General features: G+C 41.4%; 2 protein-coding genes across 5 annotated transcripts; one reads left to right on the forward strand and one right to left on the reverse strand.

Annotated features, from left to right (window-relative positions):
* Window positions 1-1,466: 1,466 nt before the first annotated feature.
* Window positions 1,467-7,108, forward strand: LOC118411414 (renalase-like). 4 transcript variants are annotated; one of them, XM_035813685.1, is made up of 7 exons: window positions 1,467-1,684; window positions 2,683-2,788; window positions 3,176-3,327; window positions 4,012-4,185; window positions 4,638-4,814; window positions 5,383-5,558; window positions 6,249-7,108. In XM_035813685.1, exons 1-7 carry the CDS (start codon window positions 1,567-1,569, stop codon window positions 6,411-6,413), a joined length of 1,068 nt encoding a protein of 355 aa, XP_035669578.1. In that variant the 5' UTR covers window positions 1,467-1,566; the 3' UTR covers window positions 6,414-7,108. The 4 variants fall into 4 exon arrangements, with proteins under 4 accessions (XP_035669578.1, XP_035669580.1, XP_035669581.1 ...); XM_035813687.1 differs by having other exon boundaries at window positions 4,641-4,814; XM_035813688.1 differs by having other exon boundaries at window positions 3,176-3,318.
* Window positions 7,109-7,265: 157 nt separating this feature from the next.
* LOC118411445 (nuclear factor NF-kappa-B p105 subunit-like) lies at window positions 7,266-21,873 on the reverse strand. Its single transcript, XM_035813729.1, has 22 exons — window positions 21,655-21,873; window positions 21,070-21,116; window positions 20,414-20,512; window positions 19,827-19,978; window positions 18,781-18,947; window positions 18,011-18,169; window positions 17,329-17,433; window positions 16,805-16,908; window positions 16,192-16,330; window positions 15,270-15,380; window positions 14,915-15,028; window positions 14,288-14,533; window positions 13,660-13,825; window positions 13,300-13,414; window positions 12,802-12,928; window positions 12,281-12,376; window positions 11,802-11,971; window positions 11,057-11,275; window positions 10,541-10,619; window positions 9,912-10,090; window positions 8,925-9,069; window positions 7,266-8,661 (listed from the first exon to the last, which is right to left on the reverse strand). Exons 1-22 carry the CDS (start codon window positions 21,791-21,793, stop codon window positions 8,489-8,491), a joined length of 3,051 nt encoding a protein of 1,016 aa, XP_035669622.1. The 5' UTR covers window positions 21,794-21,873; the 3' UTR covers window positions 7,266-8,488.
* Between the last annotated feature and the right edge of the window lie 3,722 nt (window positions 21,874-25,595).

Consider the following 25,595-nt stretch of genomic DNA (forward strand, 5'->3'; position numbering starts at 1 on the left):
ACCACAAAGGATCCACCAGTGCCCAGCAGTGAAAGCTAAAAATATACAGATGCAACAATAGGGCTTACTTTTATGGGGGCAATAAACTAATTTTACCATTTGGCCAGGTTTACCATTTTTTGTAAATATTTGTAAATGTGAAATAATCACAGAGAGGTTTCACAATTATTCTACATAAAGATATTTTTGTACAGTTACTTTCAAAATGTTTCTAAAATATTCAAATAAATTCAAATAAATGAGTATTTTCTTAGTCAATTTTTTTAAAATAATTTAATTATTGTGGCTCAGATATTCTTTTATTCAAAATAATTCAGACTAATTATAAATATCGCCTAAAAACCCTCATGGTGTCTTGGAATGGACTCTATATCAGATTTTCAGATTGGTAATAGCACCTTCCTTGTATGTAGTTAGATATACCAATTTTGGATCAGGATAATGAAAGCGAAGTGATTTCAATCCATTTTTTTTTTACTGAGGCCACACCAATTTAATTTCTTGGTTCACGGATTCGCTCGCTCCTATTTTTTAGAAAATAAAATAAAAATAAAAATCACCACTCAGCAAATTTTCACCATTAATGAAGCCATTCACCAACTTTCTGGTGTAGCAAATTGGCCTTTATATTATAAGCTCCTTAAAGTGTGGGTACAGGTGCTGTTACTGTACAATAATAGTGTTTTTGTACTTTTTTCAAGCTGAAAACTTTTTTTCTTCATGTTTTGGATTAGTCGTTACCTTTACCCCAACCATTTTACAATTTTTATTTTTATTTCGCCCTCTCGCTCCATATTTTTTATGAAAAAATCCGTGAACCAAGAAGTTAAATTGGTGTGGCCTGAAGAGCTATTGATCTTGTGATAGAAAGGGCAGATGCTATGTACCAGGGAAAATTCAGGAAATTCCATAAAGCTCTTTTCAACAAGCACTATGAACCATGATGAACAGCATTGCCCAAAAACTTGTTCCATATGCATTTACTTCAAAACACCGACGGCAAGGTGAAGAATAGTTTCTCTCAACAAGAGCTATTTACTATGACAAGTAATGCAAATACTGTTAAAACACCGATGGCAAGGTGAAGAATAGTTTCTCTCAACAAGAGTTATTTACTATGGCAAGTAATGCAACTTTGTCATTTTAGGACTAGCACTCACCAATACTTCTTCTTTGGGGTAGTTCAGTGATACATTTCAATAGATTATAGCATTTGGGGTCTGTTTTTACAACATTTGGACACTCTTTTGTAGTATTCCTAGGAGGAGGCATGCCACTTGTGAAGTGCAATGTTCTAGAAAAAGAGTGTGTTTCAAAGACAGATATTTTATATGATATAAAACACGGAGAGGAGCAGATCCTCACATCTGCTTGGAGATTAGGAAGTATCTGCAGTACAGACTATGACTGCAAGATGACGCTGCTGTAAGCGCGAGGGAGTTGCATAAACAGGTCAAAGGTTACAAAACAGTGAGGAAGATCAGTCGGCGCCGGTGTGCTCTATATTCTACAACTACTGGACAGTATTTCTCTCCACACATTTGCTTTGTTGCTGCACTGTCCACCATGGCGCGAGTGCTGATCGTGGGAGCCGGGCTGACCGGGGCCGTGAGTGCGTCTCTGCTGAGGAGGGAGCTGCAGCAGGCGTGCAGCATCGTGGTGTGGGACAAGGCGAGGGGCGCGGGTAGGAGCACACCTACATGTATCTCATACTGAACTGTAGGCTAGTGCACTAACGTCAGTACTGTATGTACAGTAGGCTAGTGCACTAACGTCAGTTACTGTATGTTTACTGTAGGCTAGTGCACTAACGTTAGTACTGTATGTAACGTTACTGCAGGCCTGTAGCATCGTGGTGTGGGACAAGGCAAGGGGAGCGGGTAGGAACTCATCTACATAAACGTTATCTCATAGTGAACTGTAGGCTAAAAGTTAACGTTAGTATTAAAGTTGTATGAACTGTACTGTAGGGCTGCAGGATCGTGGTGTGGGACAAGGCAAGGGGGGCGGGTAGGAACACATCTACATGTAACGTTATCTCATAGTGAACTGTAGGCTAGTAAAGTTAACGTTAGTAAGTTAGTTGTATGTACTGCAGGCTAGTGCACTAACGTTAGTAAGTTGCATGTACTGTACTGTAGGCCTGCAGGGTCGTGGTGTGGGACAAGGCAAGGGGGGCGGGTAGGAGCACATCTCATACTGCTGTATACTCAATACTGTACAAATGTATTTGTTAGACAAGCTTTTCAGGGCTGCATTTAGCTGTTCTTCATAATTTTGTAATACATGGCTCTATAGAATACATACGAGTTAACGTTACCTCTGTAACGTTATAACGTTACTGAGCCAAATTTGTGTGTATCATAAGAAGAGAACGCATGAAGCTCCAAGACAATTCTTTACGTCACCATCCAAAGTTAATAGGAAGGCCCTGACTTGAATCCTGTAGAGTGACTACATGATATACTAAGTCTTGATATATGCATTGCTTGCATAAACATTATGACATTTAAGTTACACATCTGTCTTAACACAAAACGAATCCAACAAATAGTGTTTGTCAATGTTAACTTAAAGACGACTTCTTTAGGCAGTTCAGCTCCTTCAATACCGCTTAGTTAAAGGAAATACGTTCTTATGTCCAGTATGAGTAGTAATTACTGTTTGCGGTGTTGATTATAGGAGGCCGCATGAGCACCAGTCGGTGTCCCGAGGACCCACAATGCACAGCTGATCTGGGAGCCCAGTATGTGTCGGCCACACCGGATTACGCCAAGTCACATGCAAGGTAACTTTATCAGTTTAATTTAAGGATTTTATTATAGGGGTCCAAGCTTAAGTGTAACTTAGAGTAGCCGCATGACAAGTGCTATAGGTGCAAGACTTTAGTATTGTAGGGGGTCCAGGGGCATCCACCTCCCATGGTGCAGAGTTTTAGAGAACTTAAAGTTAAAATGGTGCATTGTAAGTTATCTCGAGTGGCAAAATTGCTATTAGAGAGGTCACAGTAGAACTTCTCCTGTGACCTCAAGTGACCTAATAACATCTCTGGTCAGTCAGAATTTCATACCTATCAGAGGATGTGCTCCACAGTGTAAAGCCTACTAAAGGCGTCTTCAGAGTGTCTACAGCATCTGATTTCGAATTATTTTGTTATTTCCCCCCCCCCCCCCAGTTTTTATGAGGACCTGCTGAGCGCGGGAGTGCTGAAGCCGCTGTCGACGCCCATCGAAGGCGACCGTTCCGACCCGTCCACCAATCACTACGTGGCGCCAGCGGGAATCAGCTCCGTGGTGAAACACTTCCTCAAACAGGCAGGTGGGGGAAGTAAGTCTCTCATACTCCACCGATCAAGTGATTGATTGATTGATTGATTGATTAATTGACAAGCGATAGATTTGATTTTACATCCATGGTTATCAACACATCAATTTATTTATTATTTGATGGATTAATTGATGGCTTTACTTCCAGGTTGATCGATACTAAGTGCATTGATTGATTGGCTTATTTATTTATTTATTTATTTGGATTCTCCACACTGGAGGGTATGGCGGAACAGGTGTCAAAAGACACCTTTTCGAAGCCGCCATACCTTATTGATTGATTACTCTATGATTGATCTTAATTGTGAAATTGATGACAAGTGATTGATGTAATTTTGCTTCCATGGTTCCAAGCATGGTGTCACCTCTCTGTAGAGGATGAACTGAACTAAACTACATTAATTGATTGATTGATCTATTGATTGATGTACATACGTGGTTGATTTGTTGCTTGATTGGTTAATTGATGAATTTTACTTCCAGGTTTACCAATACATCAGTTGATTGGCTTATTGGTTCATTGATTGATCCATTGATCAACTCATTAATTTATTGGATGATATTGATTGATGAATCAATGGTATTTCCACTTATATTTGAAAAACTCAGCACAAACAATCATGAATGAAAGCAAATAGAAATTGAATTGATGCCCTGATACTAAAGGTTGTCCATATTTCCTTAGATGCAGAGGTGCATTTTGGACACCAAGTATCGGAGATCAGAGCAGAGAAGACTGCGGGCGCGGGAAAGTGGCGCGTGGCGGCGCAGAACGGGACAGAGGCAGAATTTGACGCCGTCGTCCTGACGATGCCCGTGCCTCAGATTCTGGGACTCGCAGGAGTGAAGGCGCTTCTGGGTAGGGCGGCAGACATTGGTCCTGACAGTTGAAGCCCCAGCAATCTATTTCCAAGATTCTCAGTCATTCTAAAGTACATATAAAGTTAAAAGCTGAAAACAAAACAGCAGGATTGAATTGTGCTTACAGTGGTCTGAATATTTCAGGCCCCTCTAGATCTTTGGGGAGGGGCCTGACACAGAACTGGACGGCAGAATTTGCATCACACAGACAAGTAAGAACAGAATGCTTAAGGGAAACTTGTATCTGACTTTCAGTCTTCCATCTCTAATAGGGAAGGAAACTTAAGTACTGGAAAGAATATTGTTGTGTATTGCAGATCAAATCAGCCAGATTTCTTTGATTCTTAAACTTGATAACTTGCCCCTTTTTGAACTTTGGAAACTTTATTTAGCCCATTAGATACCTACATTAAAATGTTAACTGAACATGTATGCATCCGTTTCCTGCTGCAGAGAGCCAGCCAGCCCATCTCTCCCAGCTGGAGAAGGCCTCCTACTCCTCCCGCTACGCCCTGGCTCTGTACTTCTCATCGGGCACCAGGTTAGACATGCCGTGGGCAGCTAAGTACGTCAATGGGGACCCCTGTGTCAGGTTCCTGTCAGTGGACAGCAGGAAAAGGGGGATTGGTAAGCTGCCTTTTTTGAATCTATTGTCTGTTTTATAGTAGTCAAACCAGACCAGCTGTCTTTGTAGTCTTCCATATCCAAGATGACTTTGTAGTAAAGTACTACTTTTTAGGTGCTCTCTATCTGTCCCACATTTTTTTCACTATATGAATGCATCATAGAAGTTGGAATGTAACTGAAATTAGTTGGATTTTCCGTGATTCCATCACTGTGAGTTCAAATCAAATGGGCAGTTTTTTAAAACTAGTTTTGCAAGTATACTGTAAATGCATTCAAGTTCGCGGGGATTTAATTTCGCGGTAGCGGGAAAAAGGACTTTTCGCAGTGTTTTTAAGTTGAACGAGGAAAATAATGTGCATTTGCTTGCAGTTGATTTCCTGATAACATTCATACGCAAATTGTCAAGTCGCTAAATACTTACTGTCTATGGGGAAAAATTTCAAGACTGTCAAGAAGCGGTTGTCTTGAGGCGATGGTCGTCTTGTGTAAGTGGTTGTTAGACCAAGTTCAACTGTATATCAAATTGTCCATGTTCTAATGACATCACCCACAATGTTGTTTCCCCCAGATGGCCCAGAGACAGGCCCAGCCCTGGTTGTGCACACAGGAGTCCCCTTCGGCCTGAAGTACATTGACCAATCCCTGCCCGAGGTTCAGCCAATCATCATGCAGCATTTGCGGGACGTGTTGCCGGGGTTACCGGAACCACTCAGCATCAAATGCCAAAAATGGAGATATTCTCAGGTAGGTACCAGTATATGTAACACCAATTCACCTTTATCTGCAGGGTAACCTATATGTGGTTCTTAGAACAGGGTATTAATTAAATTAAGGGATATCAAGTCGACGGACGGTGGTTTCAAATTGCAATAGTTTCACAATGTTTCAATTTGAAACCACCGTCCATCAACTTGCTATCCCTAAATACTTGTTTTCTAAAAACAACGAATATAGGTTGCCCCACGGATAAAGGTGAACAGGCGTTGCATGTGTTGCTAGCTAACTACTACATTGTGACTACAGTAAGACATCCAGGGCTACTAGAATCAGGTGAATTGTCACTGCCACCATCATGTATTATATAGTCACTGTGGCATCAATTGCAGTGAAAACAATCCCTACTTTTGGATGAGGAAAGGAGATTGAATGTTGTCATTGCCATCAATGTCTTCTGATGCTCAAGGAAAGGCAGAAAGCCACAGTCTGAACATCTTACACTACAGAATCTAAATGGCATTTTATACTGTGTTTCCAGTTTATCATAGAACTATTCTAAAATGACACAATGTTTTCTTTCTCATATTAGGCAGGTAATACATAACGTGTATTAAGTCAGTAGGTGGCTAGCTTAATCTTTTAGCCTAAGGGCAGGAAGAAACAGCAGAAAAGTGTCGTGTGTTTTTTTCTCATGCTGTTTGTCCTGTGTTTCATCAGGTACATAAGCCAGTAGAAGGCAGCCCGGGTGCCCTGGTGGTGAGCAGACAGCCGCCCCTGGTGCTGGGGGGAGACGCTTTTACACACTCCAACTTTGACGGGTGCATAGAGTCAGCCCTGTCTGTGGTCAGTCAGGTCAAGCAGCTGCTTACAACCAAAAGCTGACTATAGAATATATCATTTTAATCAATATCATCGGTCAAATCTTGTTTGTGTGGGACTAGACCCTGATTAACTAAACCCTGCTGTATTTATCTAGCACAAAATGCTGATCAAGTTTGTATCACTGTACACAGGGATGCCTAAGCCTATGTATCCATGCAAATTTTACAAAACCCATAAATTTTATGGAATAGAAATGGTCCTAACAGTACATAATCTTACCTTACCTTACCTAGTCATAGGTACATAGACACAACTTGTCTTTGGTCAGGGGGCTGCTACCAACCACACGTTGACAATAGATAATAAGAGTGGGTATATTGTTACAAGAAGTGTCAAAATTTTCTCCTGCTAGTGGACTAGAAGTAAGACCTTAATATGTAACTTCAACAACAATTCATGATCTGAGGTCATGCAGGATGAAATTTTTTTTTTCAAAACCTCCTGTTTTTGTTTGGTGCAGTTGTATTTCTCATGACATGAGCAATGTACATATATGTACCAAGAGTCCTAGCATAATGTACTAAGATAGCTTGCTAATGTTGTCTCATGTCTAACCAGTGCAAAGACCAAGTCTTTTTGTGAGAAATTGTAAATTAAACACTCAGTCATTGAAGTCTTAATCTTTCTCTTGTCTACGTCAACAATATGCCTGATGTAGTTACATGGTAATACAAAGTGCATCAGATTATGACTTAGTAAGTTGGTCACTGTGCATTCTTTGCTTGATTCTATTTGCTCCTCTCTATGATTGTGGCTGTCTGTATTTGAACTTATGTTATTTCTGAAGGCATTCCATATTGATTACGCATACGTCTTGCCATCTTTACAAAAGAAAACAACAGTCAGAGTGGGTTTTTTTCTGTTCACTCTAAGAAAGTTTATTTTCAAACAAATTTACAGCTTAAGATAATCAAGACAGCATCCATCTTCAACCACCATTACCTTTCCTCAGTTTCTGGATATAAAACTGCATTTTTGGTTTTACCAATCACCAAAGAATAAAGAAAGACACTCAGTATAAATTTGCAACATACATTTTTGTACTTTTCATAATACTCCATCTTTATATAAAGTAATAATAAAAGACCACAGCATCCTTCTATGAGGATCCTGTCTGAAATCATTTAGATCAAACAACAGATCATGATGACAAAATACTTTTTGATAGACTTGAATAACATTTGATAGGACACCTAAAATAAAACTCCTACATGACTTAATATGTATTTACAAAGTAGAGAACAAAACTTGTCAACCATTTCAGCAAGCAGCCAAACAAGAATTGTAGAAACATAGAAGTAAATATTTACTATATTTCAGCACACAGTCCAAGTTGCCTCCTTTGGGACACATACTTCGCTATAACAAGCTTATTTCTAATGTCTATTACAAAGTGTGCTTTTCATATCATAAGCTGGCTTGAAAGTTAAGTTAACTTGGTATTCTTATTGTATTCTTATCATTTATAAAAAAATTCTTACCGCCCTAAAAGGCGTCCATGTTATACAATATTACAGTTTACATAACCTTCTCTGTGCAGCCTAACCGTCTAACCAGTACACATTTTGTGCCAAACACCTGCCCCCAGAGGGAGTATTGTCAGCAGAGCACACACATGTACAAGCACAAGGCATAAGGCATTAGACTCCTAAGTCCTATGTGCAAGCAAAGAGGTTAAAAACCTCCTTGGTGCAAGGTACAACTTTTATATTTCTATATTTTTGCTTTCATTTCAAGACCAAATCTTTTAGTATACACTGTGTAGCACACTTGATTCCAGGTAATTTTGTGAGCACATCATTTCTTTAAGTAAAAAATCTCGCATCCTATAAAACACGGGAATATTATTCGTACATAAGAGATCTTAGCTACATGTTCACTCTCACACAGTCCAGAACAATACAGATCACACCATTCATATCATTCTATTATATTATGTTATCTTAAAATAATTCTCTCTTCACTTAAAGCTGCTCAACATAGGGGCATTAATGGAATCTGAAATATACAAGATTAGTCACAGAGTACCAGACTGCTGTCAGTGGAACACAGTGCAGAGGACAGGGTGGAGCGGACTAGTGCACGTCCGCCGTTCTCGCCGTGTCAGCCTGCCCCGCCCCTTTGTGGTGACTGACATCTGTCATCCCCTCCCCGCTGGACAGCTGCATGGACACAATGGACTGTTCCAGCCCCGAGTCAAAGTTCGGGCTGGCGATGTGACCCCTGACCTTCTCGGCATCCAGGGTGGCTGTGGGGACAGAGGACAAGATGTCAGGAAAACTCAGAACTTTTCAGTCATTTCCACAGGGACTGTGATACTTACATACATGTATATAACAGTTTAAACAGAGTCTGTATTGTCCAGAAGACTAAGGCCATACCAGATTAATTTGTTGGTTCTTAGAGTCAGACATTTTCGCATGAAAGTTCCCTAAGAGGTCACCAAGAAAACAAGGCTGGGATAAAAACTTAAAAAAATAAAAAAATAAACTTGTCTGGTCCAGTCCTCACCTGGTGCTGTTGCCATAGTAGGCGCTCCTGTAACCATGGAAACCTCAGGCTTGCCTTTCATGGCTCCATCAATGATGCTGATGGTGTCATGACGACCAATTTCCTCCAGGCCTGCCCGTAACTTAGCAACTGTTCCCTCCATCATCTAAATAACAACATGTAACTTAGCAACCATTTCCTCCATCATCTAAACAACAGCAACATGTAACTTAGCAACCGTTCCCTCCATCATCTAAATAACAACATGTAACTTAGCAACCAATTCCTCCATCACCTAAATATTCAAAAACATGTAACTTAGCAACCGATTCCTCTATCTAAACAACAACATGTAACTTAGCAACCAATTCCTCTATCATCTTAAAAACAAAAACGATTATGGTACTCCTTACTTGTTTCATTCTTCCCATTTTTGTTCATGTGATACTCGAAATTGCAATTTCAAACTTGCTCAGAATGTTTTTAATTGTAACAGTGGAAAAATGTCAGTGATGTCATTTTTATTAATTTACGACAACCCAGTCCCCCGGTCTTTCTCTGACCTCCCACGTGGTGACCGCGTGTCCGCCCTTGCCTAGTCACACTTCCGCCCACCAACACCGGGGCTCTCATTCTGTCTTTCGTCCGCGGGAAGCGAGGCGCACGGAGACTCGCTCCCCGGTTTTCGACCCACCGCCAACCCCTTATCTCCTCCAATATCCTTACCATAGATAAACTGTAGTATTTGCTGTCACGTAGAGTTGTATTCATGATTAGTTTGTTATCATATGTTATGATGTTCAGTGCCCGTTCTACTGACCTTTATCGATGTTATAGGCGTGTTTCTGTGGAAAAGTACGAGAATAAATCTTTTCCCTTTGTTTGCCAAACGCGTTTCGACTCCAGTTGTTTATAGTTAATTAGAAATACTCAGTGCTATGCAGCGGCCTGTATAAGATGATCCAGGCTTCCAGCAATAAATCAGAACATACAACAAAAACAACAAACCTCAAAGTTCTCCAGAAGAGCAGTGGTGGGGCTCGGGCGGAGCTTGAAGGCGTTGCTAAGGTTACCGAGGCCCAGCCGCTCGGCCAGCGCCCCCCAGTCCCGTCCGGGGCTGCTCTCGTCAAGTGCCTTTGAAAGGAAGACCCGTGATGTGCTGTCCAATCTGGTCAGGTCCCCAGTGCCTGTAAAAAGGTCAATTATCTTAAAAGGAGTTGGTACAAACTTTGCTATTAACTCTACCTTTTGTTGACTGCCTTTTTGATGTGTGTGGGATATTTGCAATGCATTTCTGTTGATTAACTCCCTGCTGCCTAAAGCCCATAACCAATATACCCATTTTACCTTAGCAGACTGAAGATTAACCCTTGTCCTGCTGGGATTCTTTTGCCAATTTAACACCCCCCAAGCTGATTTATTGATCAGATCAGTAAAACTTGACCTATTCTGTGCTACTGCTGCAGAGTTGCTTCCCCATTCGATGTGCTTTGCTGTGGTACATTGCCACATGGAGGTGGGAAATACCCCAACCCATGATAATACAGGACCCAGATACTGGCATTGTGCAATGCAACAACTGTTGCACGTAGCACGACCAGGGTTAAAAGATGTCTGTCAAATGAGTAGTTCCTGACCTTTGGTGTGAGTGAAGTGCGGAACGTCGGGCCGCTGGTGTTTGGGCACGTACGGCTTTCCGCTCAGGATGTCTCTCATCTGGGGAGGGAAACAAGACGCTCCAGTTAGGACATGCGACAGGAAGCAAATGCACTTCTGAACCATTTCAGCGCATCTCTTCCACCAGCAGACCATGATGTAGTAATGAATGATACGTCTTACATCTCTCTCATACTAACATATACCACAGTATAAAACACACATGATGAAAGTCGAAGACAAAAAAGATAACCAAAGCATAAATGACATAACCTTTGTCATCTTTCTGTTTATTATGTTATCCAGATTTGCGTATCCAAAACATAGTCTGCTTTCCAAACCTGAGAACTAACCACTTTTTTTCATCCCCAAAATCCACACACTCAACACTATCTGGTTTATCATCTGTTGTTCCCTGCCACGCGAGTGATGGACATCCTTGCACGTAGATGTGGAAACAAAAATCATTTATTCAGAAACAATTCTGAAAAAGTTACCTCATCTGAGGCTGCCAGGTCCAGTGGAGTCTGACCCTTGGCCTCTGCGACCTCTGACCCTTGACCTTCCTCCTCCTCGTCCTTAGCCTCGTAGTTCTCCAGCCCGGGATCGGCGCCGGCCGCCATCAGCAGGGCCGCCATTCCCAGCATGCCCCTGCCGCTCGCCACGTGCAACGGGGAGTTCCCGTCAAAGTTCTGGGCATCGACGTCCGCTCCCGCCTGGAGGAATGGAAAACGTGTTAAGCAATTATCACATCTAATGACTGATCAATTCTCATCCCTTATTCTTGTAGATAAAGACAGCCCTTGGTGAGCACAAATACTCTTATGAGGCAGAATATCTCAATTCTGCAATAAATCTTCTTATAATCTGGACACAAATTATGACAAGAGTCATCCTATGGCTTATCCCTCCCACACACACAGAGATATAGAAAACAACAGTACTCCTGTTAGCAAAGCAATTAACAAAACAGCAAAACTCTTGCATGGTAAAGAATACATTTGTAAAACTAAAGCATTGTTTGTTACCTGTGAGTTGAGAAAGAGGTCCCTTGGTCACCTCCAACTTAATGTTTATCAACATTTCATTACTCCAAAAGGAAGCCTTAGGCTTTTAATTTTCCCTGCACCAGTTAAATAATATGTATTATTCTTAATAGTTTATCATCTGCTGTTTAATAAATGTGTACAGCTGAATAAACAAAAAAAATCACTAAAAATGAAAAACCAGTGTCTAGCTGACCTCGAGGATGAGGTACCCGGTGATGGCCAGGTTCTCGTTCTCCACCGCGTGATGCAGCGCTGTCCGCCCGCTCTTCCCGTCAGGAACGTTCACGTCCACCTTGGCCATGACCAGCTCCTTCAGCGCCCCAAGGTTACTCGCCATCACGGCCAGGTGCACAGGTGTGAAGCCTGCAGGAGACATGGAGGATCTTAGTTATTGTGGAAAACAAGATGAAATGGACTCAATTCCATATCTTCAAAATGACTTACGCCAATTTTTTTTAAATTCCTTCTTCAACAGAAGGTGCCAAATATTAGCTTGTGAATTTTAGTGATTAGCGGCCCTTCCTCTTTAACTAGAGTAGAAGGCTCAGTGTTTGATTCCTTAGTGGTGTTGGAAGTACATTGTAATGTCTTTCTACATAGTTAGGATATCTTGTGTATCTGCCTAAGTCTTAAAGTGTTATCATAATGGTAAATATTGAGAATTTCCCTCACCCTCAAAGTTATGCGCGTTGATGTCAGGAGTGTTGGCGACACCGGGTGCCTGGGCTGGGATGTTCCGCAGGATGGCCTGGAGACTCTTCTCATCGCCTGCAGGGGGGAGGGGGGCAGTCACCTTCAAGTTTACAACTTATCATATTGTACAAATTAAATGCATTTTAGAAGCAATTCATCAACCACCTTTAAGAGATTTCTTTTTCCCTATCAATTCCATTCCAGCTAGTCATCCCCTTACAATTTACAGTGTTTTTTTCTTAACATAACTTTTGTACAGTAACGTTACACCTTTTTTCAATCTACTTCAGATCTTACGTTACAACTTTCCACCACAAAGTCATTTCTATCCCCTCAAGAGTTCCTTAAATCTAATTGGATGTATGGAAACTTTGATCAAAATCCATGATTCAAAGGTTCCATTTGGTCTGATTGGATAACTTGAAAAGGATCCTCAAGCCTGATTGGACAAGTTAAGAGATTCCCCCTTGTCTGATTGGATGATGTGAATGAAGCCTTACCAGCCTTAGCCGCCAGGTGCACAGCTGAGTTGCCATGGCGATCGGGCAGCCAGGGGTTTGCTCCGCAGCGCACCAGCAGGTCCGCCACCTGGGGCTGCTGGGTAATCACAGCCAGGTGCAGGGGAGTCTGGGTAATGGGAAAACCAAGTGTCATAAAGGGTCATTCCATTTAGAAAATGGGGGATGAGTAGCAATTCTGTCCCAGAGGTTACAGGTAAGCAGGTTAGGCTCATACTGGGGACAAAGGTTAAAGGTTTTGGGTCACTGTCAGAGGTGGTTCTATTGATGACCCTGGGGGTCAGAGTCACATGATAGACAAAGGTTAAAGGTTACGTGTGACTGAACTGTCTGAGGTGTTTGTACTAGTTGATGACCCTGGGGTCATATGATAAACAAAGGTTACAGGTCATGCGTGACTGACCTGTCGGAGGTGGTTGTACTGGTTGATGACCCTGGGGTCACATGATAAAGAGAGGTTAAAGGTCATGTGTGACTAACCTGTCTGAGGTGGTTGTACTGGTTGATGACCCGTGCGTCGGGCAGGGTCAAGGTCACGTGCAGCAGGTTCTGCACCACCAGGGGGTTACTGTGGATGATGGCCAGGTGCAACGATCTGCAGGTAAAACATATGAAAACATCATTTAACAATAACTAGATTTAGTCGGCAGAGTGGGTAAAGTGAGCACCATATTGTCTTCAACGAAAGAAAATATTGCAATTTGAAACGACGGTTTGTCTGTTGCGGTTAGAAACATCACGATTGACACCAGATCCACTCACTTAGAGGACTAACTATTTGGCTTTATCTCCTTTAAGTTGGACTGTGTTTAAACAGAAAAGAAAAGAAAGAAAACTGACGTGTCTCCCTCGTCGTCCTGCACAGCTGTGAGGTGGCGCTGCACGGCCAGCAGCATCCGCACGTCCCCCGTGATGGCGTAGTCTCGCAGGGCGTTGGCCGTTCGCTCCGCCAGTTGCCAGGCAACATCCCCGTACTGCAGGGCACCCCGGCTGGGTCCCGTCGTACCTGTGGCAGTAGGAAACAAGGGATTTTAATGAAGTGATGGCGTAGTTTCGCAGGGCGTTGGCCGTTCGCTCCGCCAGTTGCCAGGCAACATCCCCGTACTGCAGGGCTGGAAATAAGGGAGTCTGAAGAAAATTCTGATTCACATATGAAATGTGCAAATCTGCAATCTGTTTTTATTAAAACCATGTTTCTGGTCGTTGGTAACATTTAAGTACAAGTTGGAGAAAACTTCAAATGAAGAAAAATTGAATGAACACTGCAAATGCCCTATCAACGCCGATAAATCTAAATGTACTGTCTTTACAAAGTTGCAAAAACTATCCCTGCCAATACTTCAACAAAAGTCCAGAGCTTTTGTCTGAGCTAATTTCCTTTCTGCTTGTCTGGTGTCATGAATTCATGGTGAAAAACACGGAAACAAAACCACCTCAAACATTTCAAGATGTATATTCCCCGTTGTACCTTTCTGTTTGACTGCAGGATCAGGTTTAGTGAAGGCGCTGGGTTTCCACGGCTGCGGCCCCAAGCTGACAGCCTGCCCCTTCAGCCCTGCCTGGGCATCCCCTCCAATGTGAGCCTGGCTCATCGCCATGGAGTCCTCCATGGGGGCGGAGTCTGTGATGAGGTCATCGTCGTCGTCGGGCAGGGCGCTGTCGACAACCAGGTCATCGTCCTCCTCAGGCTGTCTGATTGGTCGATCCACGGAACCTGTGAGTGGACAAGGTTAAACATGATCCAAGGTCGCAAACTTTTTGTGTACAAAATACTGAACAATTTGTACCAGACAATTGCAATCAATAGGAATTCTCTAACTATATCAGTCTGTACTGCTATCTGTATAACTAATGATTATGACAAAAGTAAAGAAATAATTACCATAAAATACAGTATGCTCTTTTGGATGACATCAAGGCTATTTTCTCATCTTTCATTACATTCATTTCTTAAAGGAGGAAATGATAATGGTCATTTCCTGACCACTTTGTAGAAAACAAAAGTTCTTGATCAACTTATAACCAAAAAGCCTCCATTAGCTAATTTACCACTTTACAAACAGCTGTTTATTGTACAATCTGAACTTGACCTTACCCTGATCCTTCATGGCACCCCCTCCGCCATACGCCTGGAAGGCCCCACCCCCTCCAAAGTGGAACGTTCCGCCGCCGATGGTGCTGCCAAATCCAAAACCACCCCCGTACATTCCTGTAGCAAAACAGACACATGCATGGACTCGGGTTTTGGGAATCAGGTTTTCAAATATAAACCATAACATAAAAGTTGTGCATGTCTTTTGCTCAGGGCCAAAGCCGTATAGCAGCATTTTCAAGTTGTTTGGTAAACTTTACAACACAAAACACTACCATGTCAGATTGAGTTTACCCTCTGTGCAGAGCCTCAGCTGTCAATATGGTGGTTAACAAAATCATGATTGCATAGTACTCACCAGGACCGAACCCCCCTCCTCCTGCAGTGGGCCCTCCTGGCCCCCCTCCCCCGAAGTGGGTGTTGAAGTGTGGAACTGTCTTCTTCCTTTTCTTGCCGATCTCTTCTTTATCTGTGGGAGTCAGAGAAATAATCACATCAAGATCATACTCACTCACTCTACTTCGAATACTACAACACCTGTCCTTGGTGCTGAACTTTCTTCACTCACAGACACAGTACCTGTTAGTATTGCAAAGACTTTTGATTTCAAAATTTTTCTGTGGTTTAACTTTAAAACTTGTTTTAAACTATGTACCAAATCGCTGGTAGAGTTAAAGCACATGATTGAGTCTATGTTAAGGTGTGTAACCTTGGTATTTGTTTACAACATTCAAAATGGAAGTTTCAAACTGTACTATGAAAGTAACTGTTATGCCTCAGGTTGAGAGTCAGGATAGTTTGTGTATGCATTGCAGAGTATCTATCCACTATATTTTAAGTTAAGTTTTAAACTGAGTACCAAACTTAATGAAGTAACGATTGCATCTTGAGTTACAGTTTGAAACTGTTGTCGCTGGTGAGTAAAGGGTCTGGAGCTTACAAGTCTTAAGTATTGATTGCATTGACAGTTAAAGTTTGAAAGTGCATACCAAACTGCTGAGGCTGGTACGTGAAGGGTTTTTAACTATGTACCAAATTGCTGTTAGAGTTAAAAAATTTGATTGAGTCTATGTTAGGGTGTGTCAATTGCAAAGTATTTGTTTACAACATTCAAAATGGAAGTTCAAAACTCAGAACTGTTATGACTGGTTGAGAAACAGGATAGCTTATATGTATGCATTGCAGAGTATCCATTCATTGTATTTAAAGTAAGTTTAAAATGAGTACCAAACTTAATGAAGTAATGATTGCATTGACAGTTAAAGTTTGAAAGTGCGTACCAAACTGCTGGGGCTGGTAGGTGAAGGGTTTTGGGTCGCTGAGTTCCCCGTCTGACTTCCTACGCAGCTGAACGTGCACACTGATCGGCCTCTCGATAGCCATGTTGTGGTACGGCGGGGTCTTAAACACGATGGCAAACTGTGGAAACGGAAAACGTTAAGAAATTACAAGGGCTTTCTGTCATACTATGGCTGTAGAATACGTCGATGAAGGTTAGACATAAGATAGTAATAAGATATGCCAAAAAGCAGTTACTCAAGCAGTGGCTGTAGAATAGTAACATGATAAACTACCTAATGGAATTGCATACCAGCTTTGTGATCAGATTTAGTACAAATGCACCTGTACATGTTACATGTGGGACTGATGGATTTTAGTCATCGCATATTAGGGAATTCTCCAGCTTTTAACAAGAAGTCCAATCTAAGAAAAAGCCATTAAATTTAACATTGCTCCTTATAACCATTTCTCTTTCCCCAAAACTCAGTGACCTTCTTCCTTGTCCACACTTGAGCACTTAACAAACTGTGACTGTACAATTTTCTGTTGGTTACAAAAAAAGGCCGAAGTGTTAAGCAAGCCTCCTACATGACACCATGTGATGGTACTGACCTGTCTGTGGACGTCCGCAGGCCCAAAGTCTCCGTATGCCTCCCACTCTGATCCCCCATTGGTCGAATCATCTGCCTCCTCGTAGAAACGCACCTGGATGTCATCTGTGAAATAACATTAGTCAAAAGCTGACTCAGATGTTTACTGGTAGCCATAGTCTTATGTTTAATCAAAGAAGCTTGTTTCAATACTGCCAACTTGGTGAGTTTTTAAATCGTCGCTCAAAACATTTGCTTGATTGTTTTTCTAAACTGACCTACTTAACAGTTGAAGGCATTTCTTTTCAGGGCTCTTAACCATTCAGTTCTTGCAATGCCACCTGTTAATAACTATGAAAATGCAGCAAAGATAGTCGAGTTTTCAACTGGTTTGATGTAATGGTTTAACAAGAGATAGCAGCAAAAGTATCTGGCAAAGTGAAAATAACAGGCAAGTGACTGTCATATTAGGGTCAGGTTGGGTCAGGTCATGTGAAGTCAGGTCAGGTCAGGTGAGGTCAGGTCAGGTCATGTGAGGTCGCTCACCTTTCTGCACCTTGTCACACAGCAGGAAGACCTCGTCGCCGCCGGTTACGCAGCCGGAGTGGCGGTCCATCCGACAGATCTTCAGCGTGGAGGCGTTCGGGGCCTCTGTGATAACACAAGCATTGCGATTACTACCAGTATTATACAGCATCAAAGACAACTTAATGCATTTCTTCATACTTTTATATACAAGGCTAGGGGTAATCCAAGTAATCAGTTCAGTCGGTGATGATCCAAGTAATGTCATCATCATAAATTCAAAGTTCCACAGTTATGCAATGATGGGCACTATTTCCAGGACTGCTTTTAGATATGTAGAATTCGAAGAAACTGTACTAGACTCACAGGATTAACCTACACATTCAAGATAAGTAAAATAAGTATCGTTGAAGAGATCCATTAGTCACATATGAGCACAGTTAATCGAATTTTCATCTAACAGTGACTTCTTTTTGGAGGTACGTGTGTACACCTACAAAAAGTCACTGTTAGTGGAAAATTCTATTAAAAGTAGAAAGTAAAAATAAGCTTGAACAGAGGATACGTACTGCTATCGAATACGGCATCTGAGATGACAGGAGCGAGGGTGCGTGTGTACGCCCCGTTCTCTAAAACTCATACTATAACAGACAAGTAGTAAACTACAAAGAGGCGAGGGTCAGACAAAGGCCAGGATACGTACTGCTGTCGAACACAGCGTCTGATATGACCGGAGCGAGGGTTCGTGTGTACGCCCCGTTCTCGTCCTGCAGGAAGGCCTGGAAGCAGACCCGCACCGCGCTCAGGTCCATCTGCTTCGCCTGATCCTGGGACTCCTTCGTGATCTGCTTCTTGTCTTGGTCTGAGGAAAATAAGAAATGTACAGAACAGCTGTGTTAGATTTGTATTCATTGCAGCAGCTTCTTATCTTGTCATGTTTTGAGGAAAGTACAAAATGCAGAGAACAGCAGTGTTAGGTTTGTATTTGTTGGAGACTTAACAGCTTCTTGCTTTGTCTTGTTCTGAGGAAAGAAGATGTCGTAAAACATCATGTTAGCTGTATTAAACCATAGTAATTAGATACAAGTGTATCTAAGATTAGCCCATTTTTATGGAAATCTAGTTCCTTTCTCACCTGTCATTGTGTCAGTGTGGTTGTGGATTTACTCTAAAATAACTGGTGGCGTTATTTGCTGTTGTATTCACATGTATTGCTTTAAATATACATTTCTACACAGTCACATGAAAAAGAGTTTTGGTATCAAACCATCCTCTGTGATATTGTGAAAAAAAATCAAGAAACAAAATAGAGGTAGACTTAAGCTTCCTAACATTACAATAAAGCATGTTCAAACTACTGAGAGTAAAGAACAAGGGACACACCGCTAAACTTTTATCTCAAAAGTACTTTCCTGATGGAATGATTGAATGAAAGATTGATGAACAAAGAGCTCAGGATGTGCGTTTCCTCACCTGTGATGTACTTGTTACTGTCCTCCTCGTTCAGGTTGTCGAAGTCGGGGATGATCTTCCCGGTCTCCTGGCAACGGCGGGCGGCGACCAGCTCCTTCATCTTCCTCTTCTCCAGGATGGACGGGACGTTCTTCTTGGTCACATGGAGAACACCCAGGTTTGGGAAACTGGTTTCGAGAATAGAGAACAAAAGGTGTTACGGGGTCAGGATGGGAGGGGACGTTCTTCTTGGAACAAAAAGTGTTACTGAAACTCAGTGAAATTAGCTCCTGTTGTTTTAGTTGCAGGAGCTAAAAGTTTTGTTGCCGTGGGGTGGGGGGTGGGGGCGGGGTAGTGCTATGTCCCAAGTGCCGGAAAGTTCCATGCGTAGTCCCCCTTTTCTGGGACGAAGGATAGTGGATTCTATCCGAAACGTCTGACCGTTTCAAAACCATATCCAGTTGCTTGAGTAACTATTTTTGGTGTAAAGTTTGACAAAGATTATCTATTATCATTTTGAACCATCATTTTCTGTGCATGTTATGTGCAGTGTAGCTACTAGTAGTAGTCTCTCCATCAGAGGAACTTGTTCTAAGTATGTAGTTGTTTACTTACAATATTTTCAGGATGAAAACAAACACATAACATATTCTATTCCAGCCATGAGATGAGGAAGGCAGCTGAGGACTTAATGAAACACTGTCCAGGTAAATGTTATATTGGGATTCAAGAACCCTGGTTTTCTATAACACCTAGTACATATTTCTATGCAGCCTAAGTCTGTAAAACATTTTGAGTCCCTATAGGGAATAATTATCAAACAGTTTGACTGAGGAGGTGTTCAACCTTAGTGGAAAGGAGGTTGAAAAAAACACTTCTGGAGAAACGAGTGACTCACGTTGCCGTCATGTCCTTAGGCCCGACCTGCACCACACAGAACCCGTCCTCGTTGCACTGCTTCCCCACCAGGTACAACTTAACAACCAACCACTCTATGTGTGTCTGTGTCTGTGTGTGTGTGTGTGTGTGTGTGTGTGGACATGGGGGGAGGGGGGGCCAAGACTCACGTTGCTGTCATGTCCTTAGGTCCGACCTGCACCACACAGAACCCGTCCTCGTTACACTGCTTCCCCACCAGGTAGTGCGCGTGCGGCCGCGGCTGGTCCTCATTGGTCATCAGGGTCACCACAATACGGGCGTAACCTTGGTAACCAATGATCTAAACAAAGGGACAATACATGAATTTCAACCATATGATGCCTACACATCCTATATTTTGAAGACAATTTCACTGACTACTTGGTATTTGACAACATAAGAGATTTTCTAGTTCAACTCTTACACATGGAAATGATGTGTCATGTGACTTAAAAGTCAAGTTCATTTACCTAAGCAAAATCGCTCTGATGCAAAGCATTGTCTACAATTGTGAAGAGCCTGATCACAAATACATAAAAATTTAAACCAACTGCTTTATGCTTTGAACATGAAAATATCATTAAGATGGGATTTCTTGGTTATACAATTAACAACTTACATGTACATGCTGGCAAATCTATTCTTTGAGACTAGTTACAATCTAAAAGCTCAACACAATACATAGGATACTGCGTGCTGTCTGAGTGAAGAAAGAAAACCCCATAACTGTTGTTACCTTGACAGCCGGGTATGTTTTCCTGTTCTTCTCGCTGTGTATCCCGGGAATCCCGCCGTGGGACGGACCCTCGCACCCGTACCGGAAACGGAACCCGCGCTGGCAGGGGAGACGACAGGAAAGTCAAATATGCTTACTTATCAACCAAGAAATATAGACCAATGATCTGAACTACATGTACATGTATCATTGTCACAGAGTAACAAATAAAGGCTTAATAATTAAAGCTGACTGAAAACATATCGTTTATGAAGGTTAGACATCCAGGTAAACAATATTCAAATATATCACCTGTTTTTCTAGTTAGCTATAGTGTATTGAATTGTTCTGTCAGTTCATTTTAGTGACGGATGTCACTCAAAACATCTGAAAGTAAATCTCTGTTTTTCATCCAGTTGTAGAGGTTTAATTGTATTTGAATATTATCTATATTTTCAGTATGTAGAATAGAATTTGTGTTTGATATGCTGTCATTTAGTATATGAAAGGAAAAAAAAAACTTATCTTTCAAGAGCAAACTAACAAGGAAATGCTATATAATTTTGTCTAATCCAACAACAGAATCAAACATGTATGACTAGCTCTTGACTATGAGTATGAAGTGTTGCTGTGTAATATAACTTATATATACAAGTAGAGAAGAAGGAAATTGTTACCGATTTGGGCTGTTCAGTGATCTCGAGGTAAGGTGTGCCCTGCATCCCTATAATATAAGACACAGTGTTGTTAGGCACACAGAAATACTGGCTTGCACCCTGTATGTATCCTGTTTTATGATTATTGAAGGGTTCAAATCTAGCGAATTGAGGCTTAAAAATTATCAAATTGTAGCCTCTACAAAATGTTCGGGAGATTTTTAATCTAAAGCAGAATTATGACATTGCAGCCTAACATGAAAACTACATTTTAGGACATTAATAAATATAGTTTTATTAGACTGTTTCTACTTTGCAAGTTGCAGCAGCAATACCTAACTGTTATGTAAAATAGAACCAGTCATTATTGCAATAAAAGTAAGAAATGTCTCAAACGGTCGTGAAGTCAGCAGGTAAAGTTTTCCTGGTGGTGTATGCAAATGAGGAAAACTTAAAACTCACTACATATAGTACATAACATTATTTACATGATGTTTCCTATCTCACTGAGAAAGGTGGTAGATGGTCCCCCCAAATGTCTACAGGTAAATTTAGAATTAAGTTTGTTTACTAGGAAACCATACCTGAAACAGGTGCGTTACTCACCTGTGTTCCCGTTCATGGCGTGCTGCATTTCCGTCATCTTCTGCAGCAGGCTGATGTCTGGCGCTCCCTCCTCCCCGTTGATTATCTCGTTAACGAGCGACGCGGGAAGTTCCACCGACTCGAACGCCATGTCTGTCATGGCAGTCGCGGTTCAGAACCAAACACGTCAATTCTTTGTTAGCGCTCGCTTTCCGTTCTATCTCACCACCTCTTTACAACGGGAAGCTATCTGTGACAAAGAAAAAAAGACAAGAAAGAGAAAAAAAAATGAAAAACTCACCTAGTTTTTGCTCTATATCAAGCTGTTTGAAGTAAAGTTGTCAGGAAATCAGTCAAATCCCTCCTGTTTACCACTAGAATGTAACCACTGTGTTAGAGGCTGGGTTTTAGAAAGGGGAAGTTATTGACTCATTTGCATACCCGGTGGAAAGCCCCACCAGCGTCAGGCAGTATTTCTGGCAGGGAGCGATGACGTCATTAACCAAACAATAGCCTTCTATACCTGAGGTTTGGACTCTGCCATTTTCTTACCTAACGGGGGTAAAAAGAAAACTTACAAACTCCTAAATAAATATACATTCAAGGTCAAACGTTACTTTGATTTATTTTGCAAACCACTGTGGTTTTGGTTCTTTATTTTTTGTCTCACTAGATCGCTACAGCAAACAGAAAATATTTTAATACCCCCTCTAAAACAGTTAAATTGGGCCAGCCCTTTCCAGGTTATTGTTTCAGTAAGTAACTGGTGTAGAAAGGAGAAGTGCTTATAAGGGTGTAGTTTTAAAAACTGTCAGGAAATTACGCAGGTGGTCACAACACTTCACAAAAATACACTTCCCACTTGTTTGCTCCAGAGAAACTTTCCATATTTTTCACGTCACAACTCCTGATGACTATTTATGTTAACCTCCTTGGTTGTAAATTTTGTTATGTAACTCTTTGTGAAAATGTAACATGATGAAAAACCAGCAAACAGAGAAATCCTTTGGTCATTATTACGGCTAAACCAGATCATCATATCATGACTTTTTTCCTACGTTTCAGGATACTACTAGTATATCATTACTAAATTTATATCCGGGGTGACATAAACGGATCTGGAACTCTGTTTTATTGTAAAAAAAAAAAAAAAAAAAAAACAGGGTTGCAGGTAGCGACACTTGAAATGACTTCCTGAAGTTACAAAGGTTTGATTTAAACTAATGAATACAAAGTCTATGCAAACAATGAAAAACAGCTATTCTATTGCCCTGATCATTACATCAACAAAAAGTCACTGGCCTCATGTAACCTTTACACAAACCCTGTCATTGCTTGCATGAAGAAACATCTTATCAGCATTTGTGTCATTAAAATTCCCCTGGTCAGTGTGGAAAGCCCCACCCACTGGATGTGTCAATGATATGATGGTAACACTGAAACTGAAACTATGATTCAAATGGCATGGCTGGTAACCAATGGGGCACAATAGCCTCCTGACTGCCACCTCATATATAAGTTAATGTCACTATAAGGCCTTCGTCAGCCCGGCTGGGCAGCTTTTGGGAATGAAAAGTATGATATAATCATATAAAAGAAACCAAAGTACACAAGAAGTAAACAGAATAGTGGGCAGTATTTGTGTATATTTTTACATAATAAACATTTCTGTTTTTTGTTTCTACAAACAGCCCAGTCGACTCCGGTTTGTATATGTGACGTTAGCCCCATACTAGTAATGACTCAGATATTCTTACCAAAGAAATGCACAATGAAAAAAATACACAAAGATAAATCAAATAGATCTACTTAAAGGTCTGCTACGCAGTTTTTTGCGTTCAAATTTGAAATATTCTAGAACTAAGAAATCTCAGATTTACTACTACTTTTTGACACTTTTGTGTCATTATTTCACGTTTGCAACGTAGAGAATTAGCCTACAAACATTTCGTCATACGCGCGCTGTAACTTTCTGACCTCCCTACTTAGGCACCGGTGAGAATTCGAACAAGAATCAATCATCAACGGTTCGTTCGGAAGAAACAAAATGGCTGAAACCCAGTGCGGGCGTGCAGATTCACAGATTTTCAAACGCGCTCGCACGGCGAAAATATCGACTCCCGACGTACCTTGAATAGTGTTCCGTAACGTGGTAGGCTTGATTCAACTAACTATAAAGAAATGGCCGGAAAATGGATTTTTTGTTTTCAGTTTGAAGCGCAAAAAACTGCGTAGCAGACCTTTAAGTAGCATCAGTAATTCTTGAGGTATGCACACCAGATATCCAGGTGCTCTTGACAGTGGAGAGAAGGCCTCTAAATATAACATATTTCTATATGGGAGACTTACATTGTACCATGGCAAATGGTGGAATTAGATTTATAAACATATAATTAATAGTTTCAGACTTTCAGTTGATGTTACATTTTGTACCTCCAGGGAGGTTGTTAGGCTTGTATGATTACACTACTCTAAAGTTGTTATTTCAGTGACTTCTTGATCGCGATGCCTAAAAAAAAAAAAAGTGGATATGGAAGGTTTGAGCTACGGTAGCTTAAGATACCAGGCTGCTGCTCCACCTTTTCTTACTTTTTCAGAGATGTGACTCTCCCAGGACCATTAAGGGCTGTAACGTTACAGTTGTTATGTCATACAAAGAATACAACTCTTGTAAGAAATCATTTTAGTGCTCCACGCATCTTAATCACTTGAAGTATAATCTTTGAAACCTTGTACATTTGAAAAAAAAAATTAATGTATACTTATGAAAAAGTCTGGTTCGTTCTCTTTCAGATAACGTCCAACAGGCTAGAAATTCATATTTGAAGGATCTATTCTGTATTCAGAGCTACGACCAGTTAACTGGAGTGGGATTCGAACCCTGGCCCCATGATCCAACAGTTGCTTTCTGAACAGGTGGTCGTCAAAATGAATAACGTTACACACATGTACTTCTACAATTCCACAGGAAAATTTCCCCTCGATACAGCTTCTAATAAATATGCAAATTTCTGTCTAACATGGCATTCCTCAAAATGCATAATTTTGATACAGTGTGCATGGTGTTGTTTTTCATGAACTCCAACTCAATATTCATAACATGTTGTAGATTGATGATGCTATGTTCCAAAACAAGCTGTACGTTTATGTCGACATTCCAGACTCAAGCAGTAACATTAAAACCTCTATCATCACTTCTAACGTCAGTGTGAGCCTGTCTGCATCCTGACCCATCCCCCTACTCCATCCACTGGCTACACACACATACACAGTCAGATTGGGAACTTTTCCTCGAGAAGAAGAAACCTGAAGTCTACAGATTCAACAACGTGTCACAACTTGCACCTCAAGGTATGGTGGTACAGGGCTTGATATCAAGACCATTGCTTTCCTATTAGGCACCTACAAATCGTACTTTTTATTTGCGATTTTGATCTACGTAACGTTATAACGCACAGGAAGGTACTCATCCATGTCATCAGAAACCTAACGTTACAAGTTCCGAGAAGCCGAGATAGTGCACGGCATTCACGTAAACACTGGGGACCTTTTTACAGCAAAACATACGATCTATCGGAGCTGTGACTCACCTAGATACTGCCCAGATCTTCAGAAGATGCGTAAAACCCCGTAAGTTTGCAGTTCTAGAGTATTTCTGGACTTGGACGTGGAAAAAACACTCCGTCTGACTCCAGCGTAAAGTCCCTAAACCTGGGAAAACCCCGCATTTCCAGCTAAGTTGTGATTGGCCGGCACAGGTCAGCTGGTGTAAAATAGACGCCGGTGATTGGGTAGAGGTGGGGACGTGCCAAAAATAGATCTGCGTCACCAGGAAGTGTTCCAGGTAGGGCTGACCGTGTATTAGCGCTCCTTGCAATTTGATAGAAAACTGCAATCTTGTAACTCAATCAAGTCGGCGCTTCTAAGACGGCCGAAAAATAGCCTGGTGCAAAACTTACCTG

Source organism: Branchiostoma floridae, chromosome 3 (assembly GCF_000003815.2).
Source record: "Branchiostoma floridae strain S238N-H82 chromosome 3, Bfl_VNyyK, whole genome shotgun sequence".
Taxonomy (NCBI): Eukaryota; Metazoa; Chordata; class Leptocardii; order Amphioxiformes; family Branchiostomatidae; genus Branchiostoma; species Branchiostoma floridae.

What these genes read in the sequence shown, in the direction of transcription:
- LOC118411414 (XM_035813685.1), top strand. Translation starts at nt 1,567, where the DNA reads ATGGCGCGAGTGCTGATCGTGGGAGCCGGGCTGACCGGGGCCGTGAGT. An exon ending in CAGCAGGAAAAGGGGGATTG is followed by an intron (nt 4,815 to 5,382) that starts GTAAGCTGCCTT and finishes TGTTTCCCCCAG; the next exon opens with ATGGCCCAGAGACAGGCCCA. An exon ending in AAAAATGGAGATATTCTCAG is followed by an intron (nt 5,559 to 6,248) that starts GTAGGTACCAGT and finishes GTGTTTCATCAG; the next exon opens with GTACATAAGCCAGTAGAAGG.
- LOC118411445 (XM_035813729.1), bottom strand. Translation starts at nt 21,793, where the DNA reads ATGACAGACATGGCGTTCGAGTCGGTGGAACTTCCCGCGTCGCTCGTT. An exon ending in GTGTGACAAGGTGCAGAAAG is followed by an intron (nt 16,909 to 17,328) that starts GTGAGCGACCTC and finishes GTTATTTCACAG; the next exon opens with ATGACATCCAGGTGCGTTTC. An exon ending in GCACTTCACTCACACCAAAG is followed by an intron (nt 10,091 to 10,540) that starts GTCAGGAACTAC and finishes ACCTTTTTACAG; the next exon opens with GCACTGGGGACCTGACCAGA.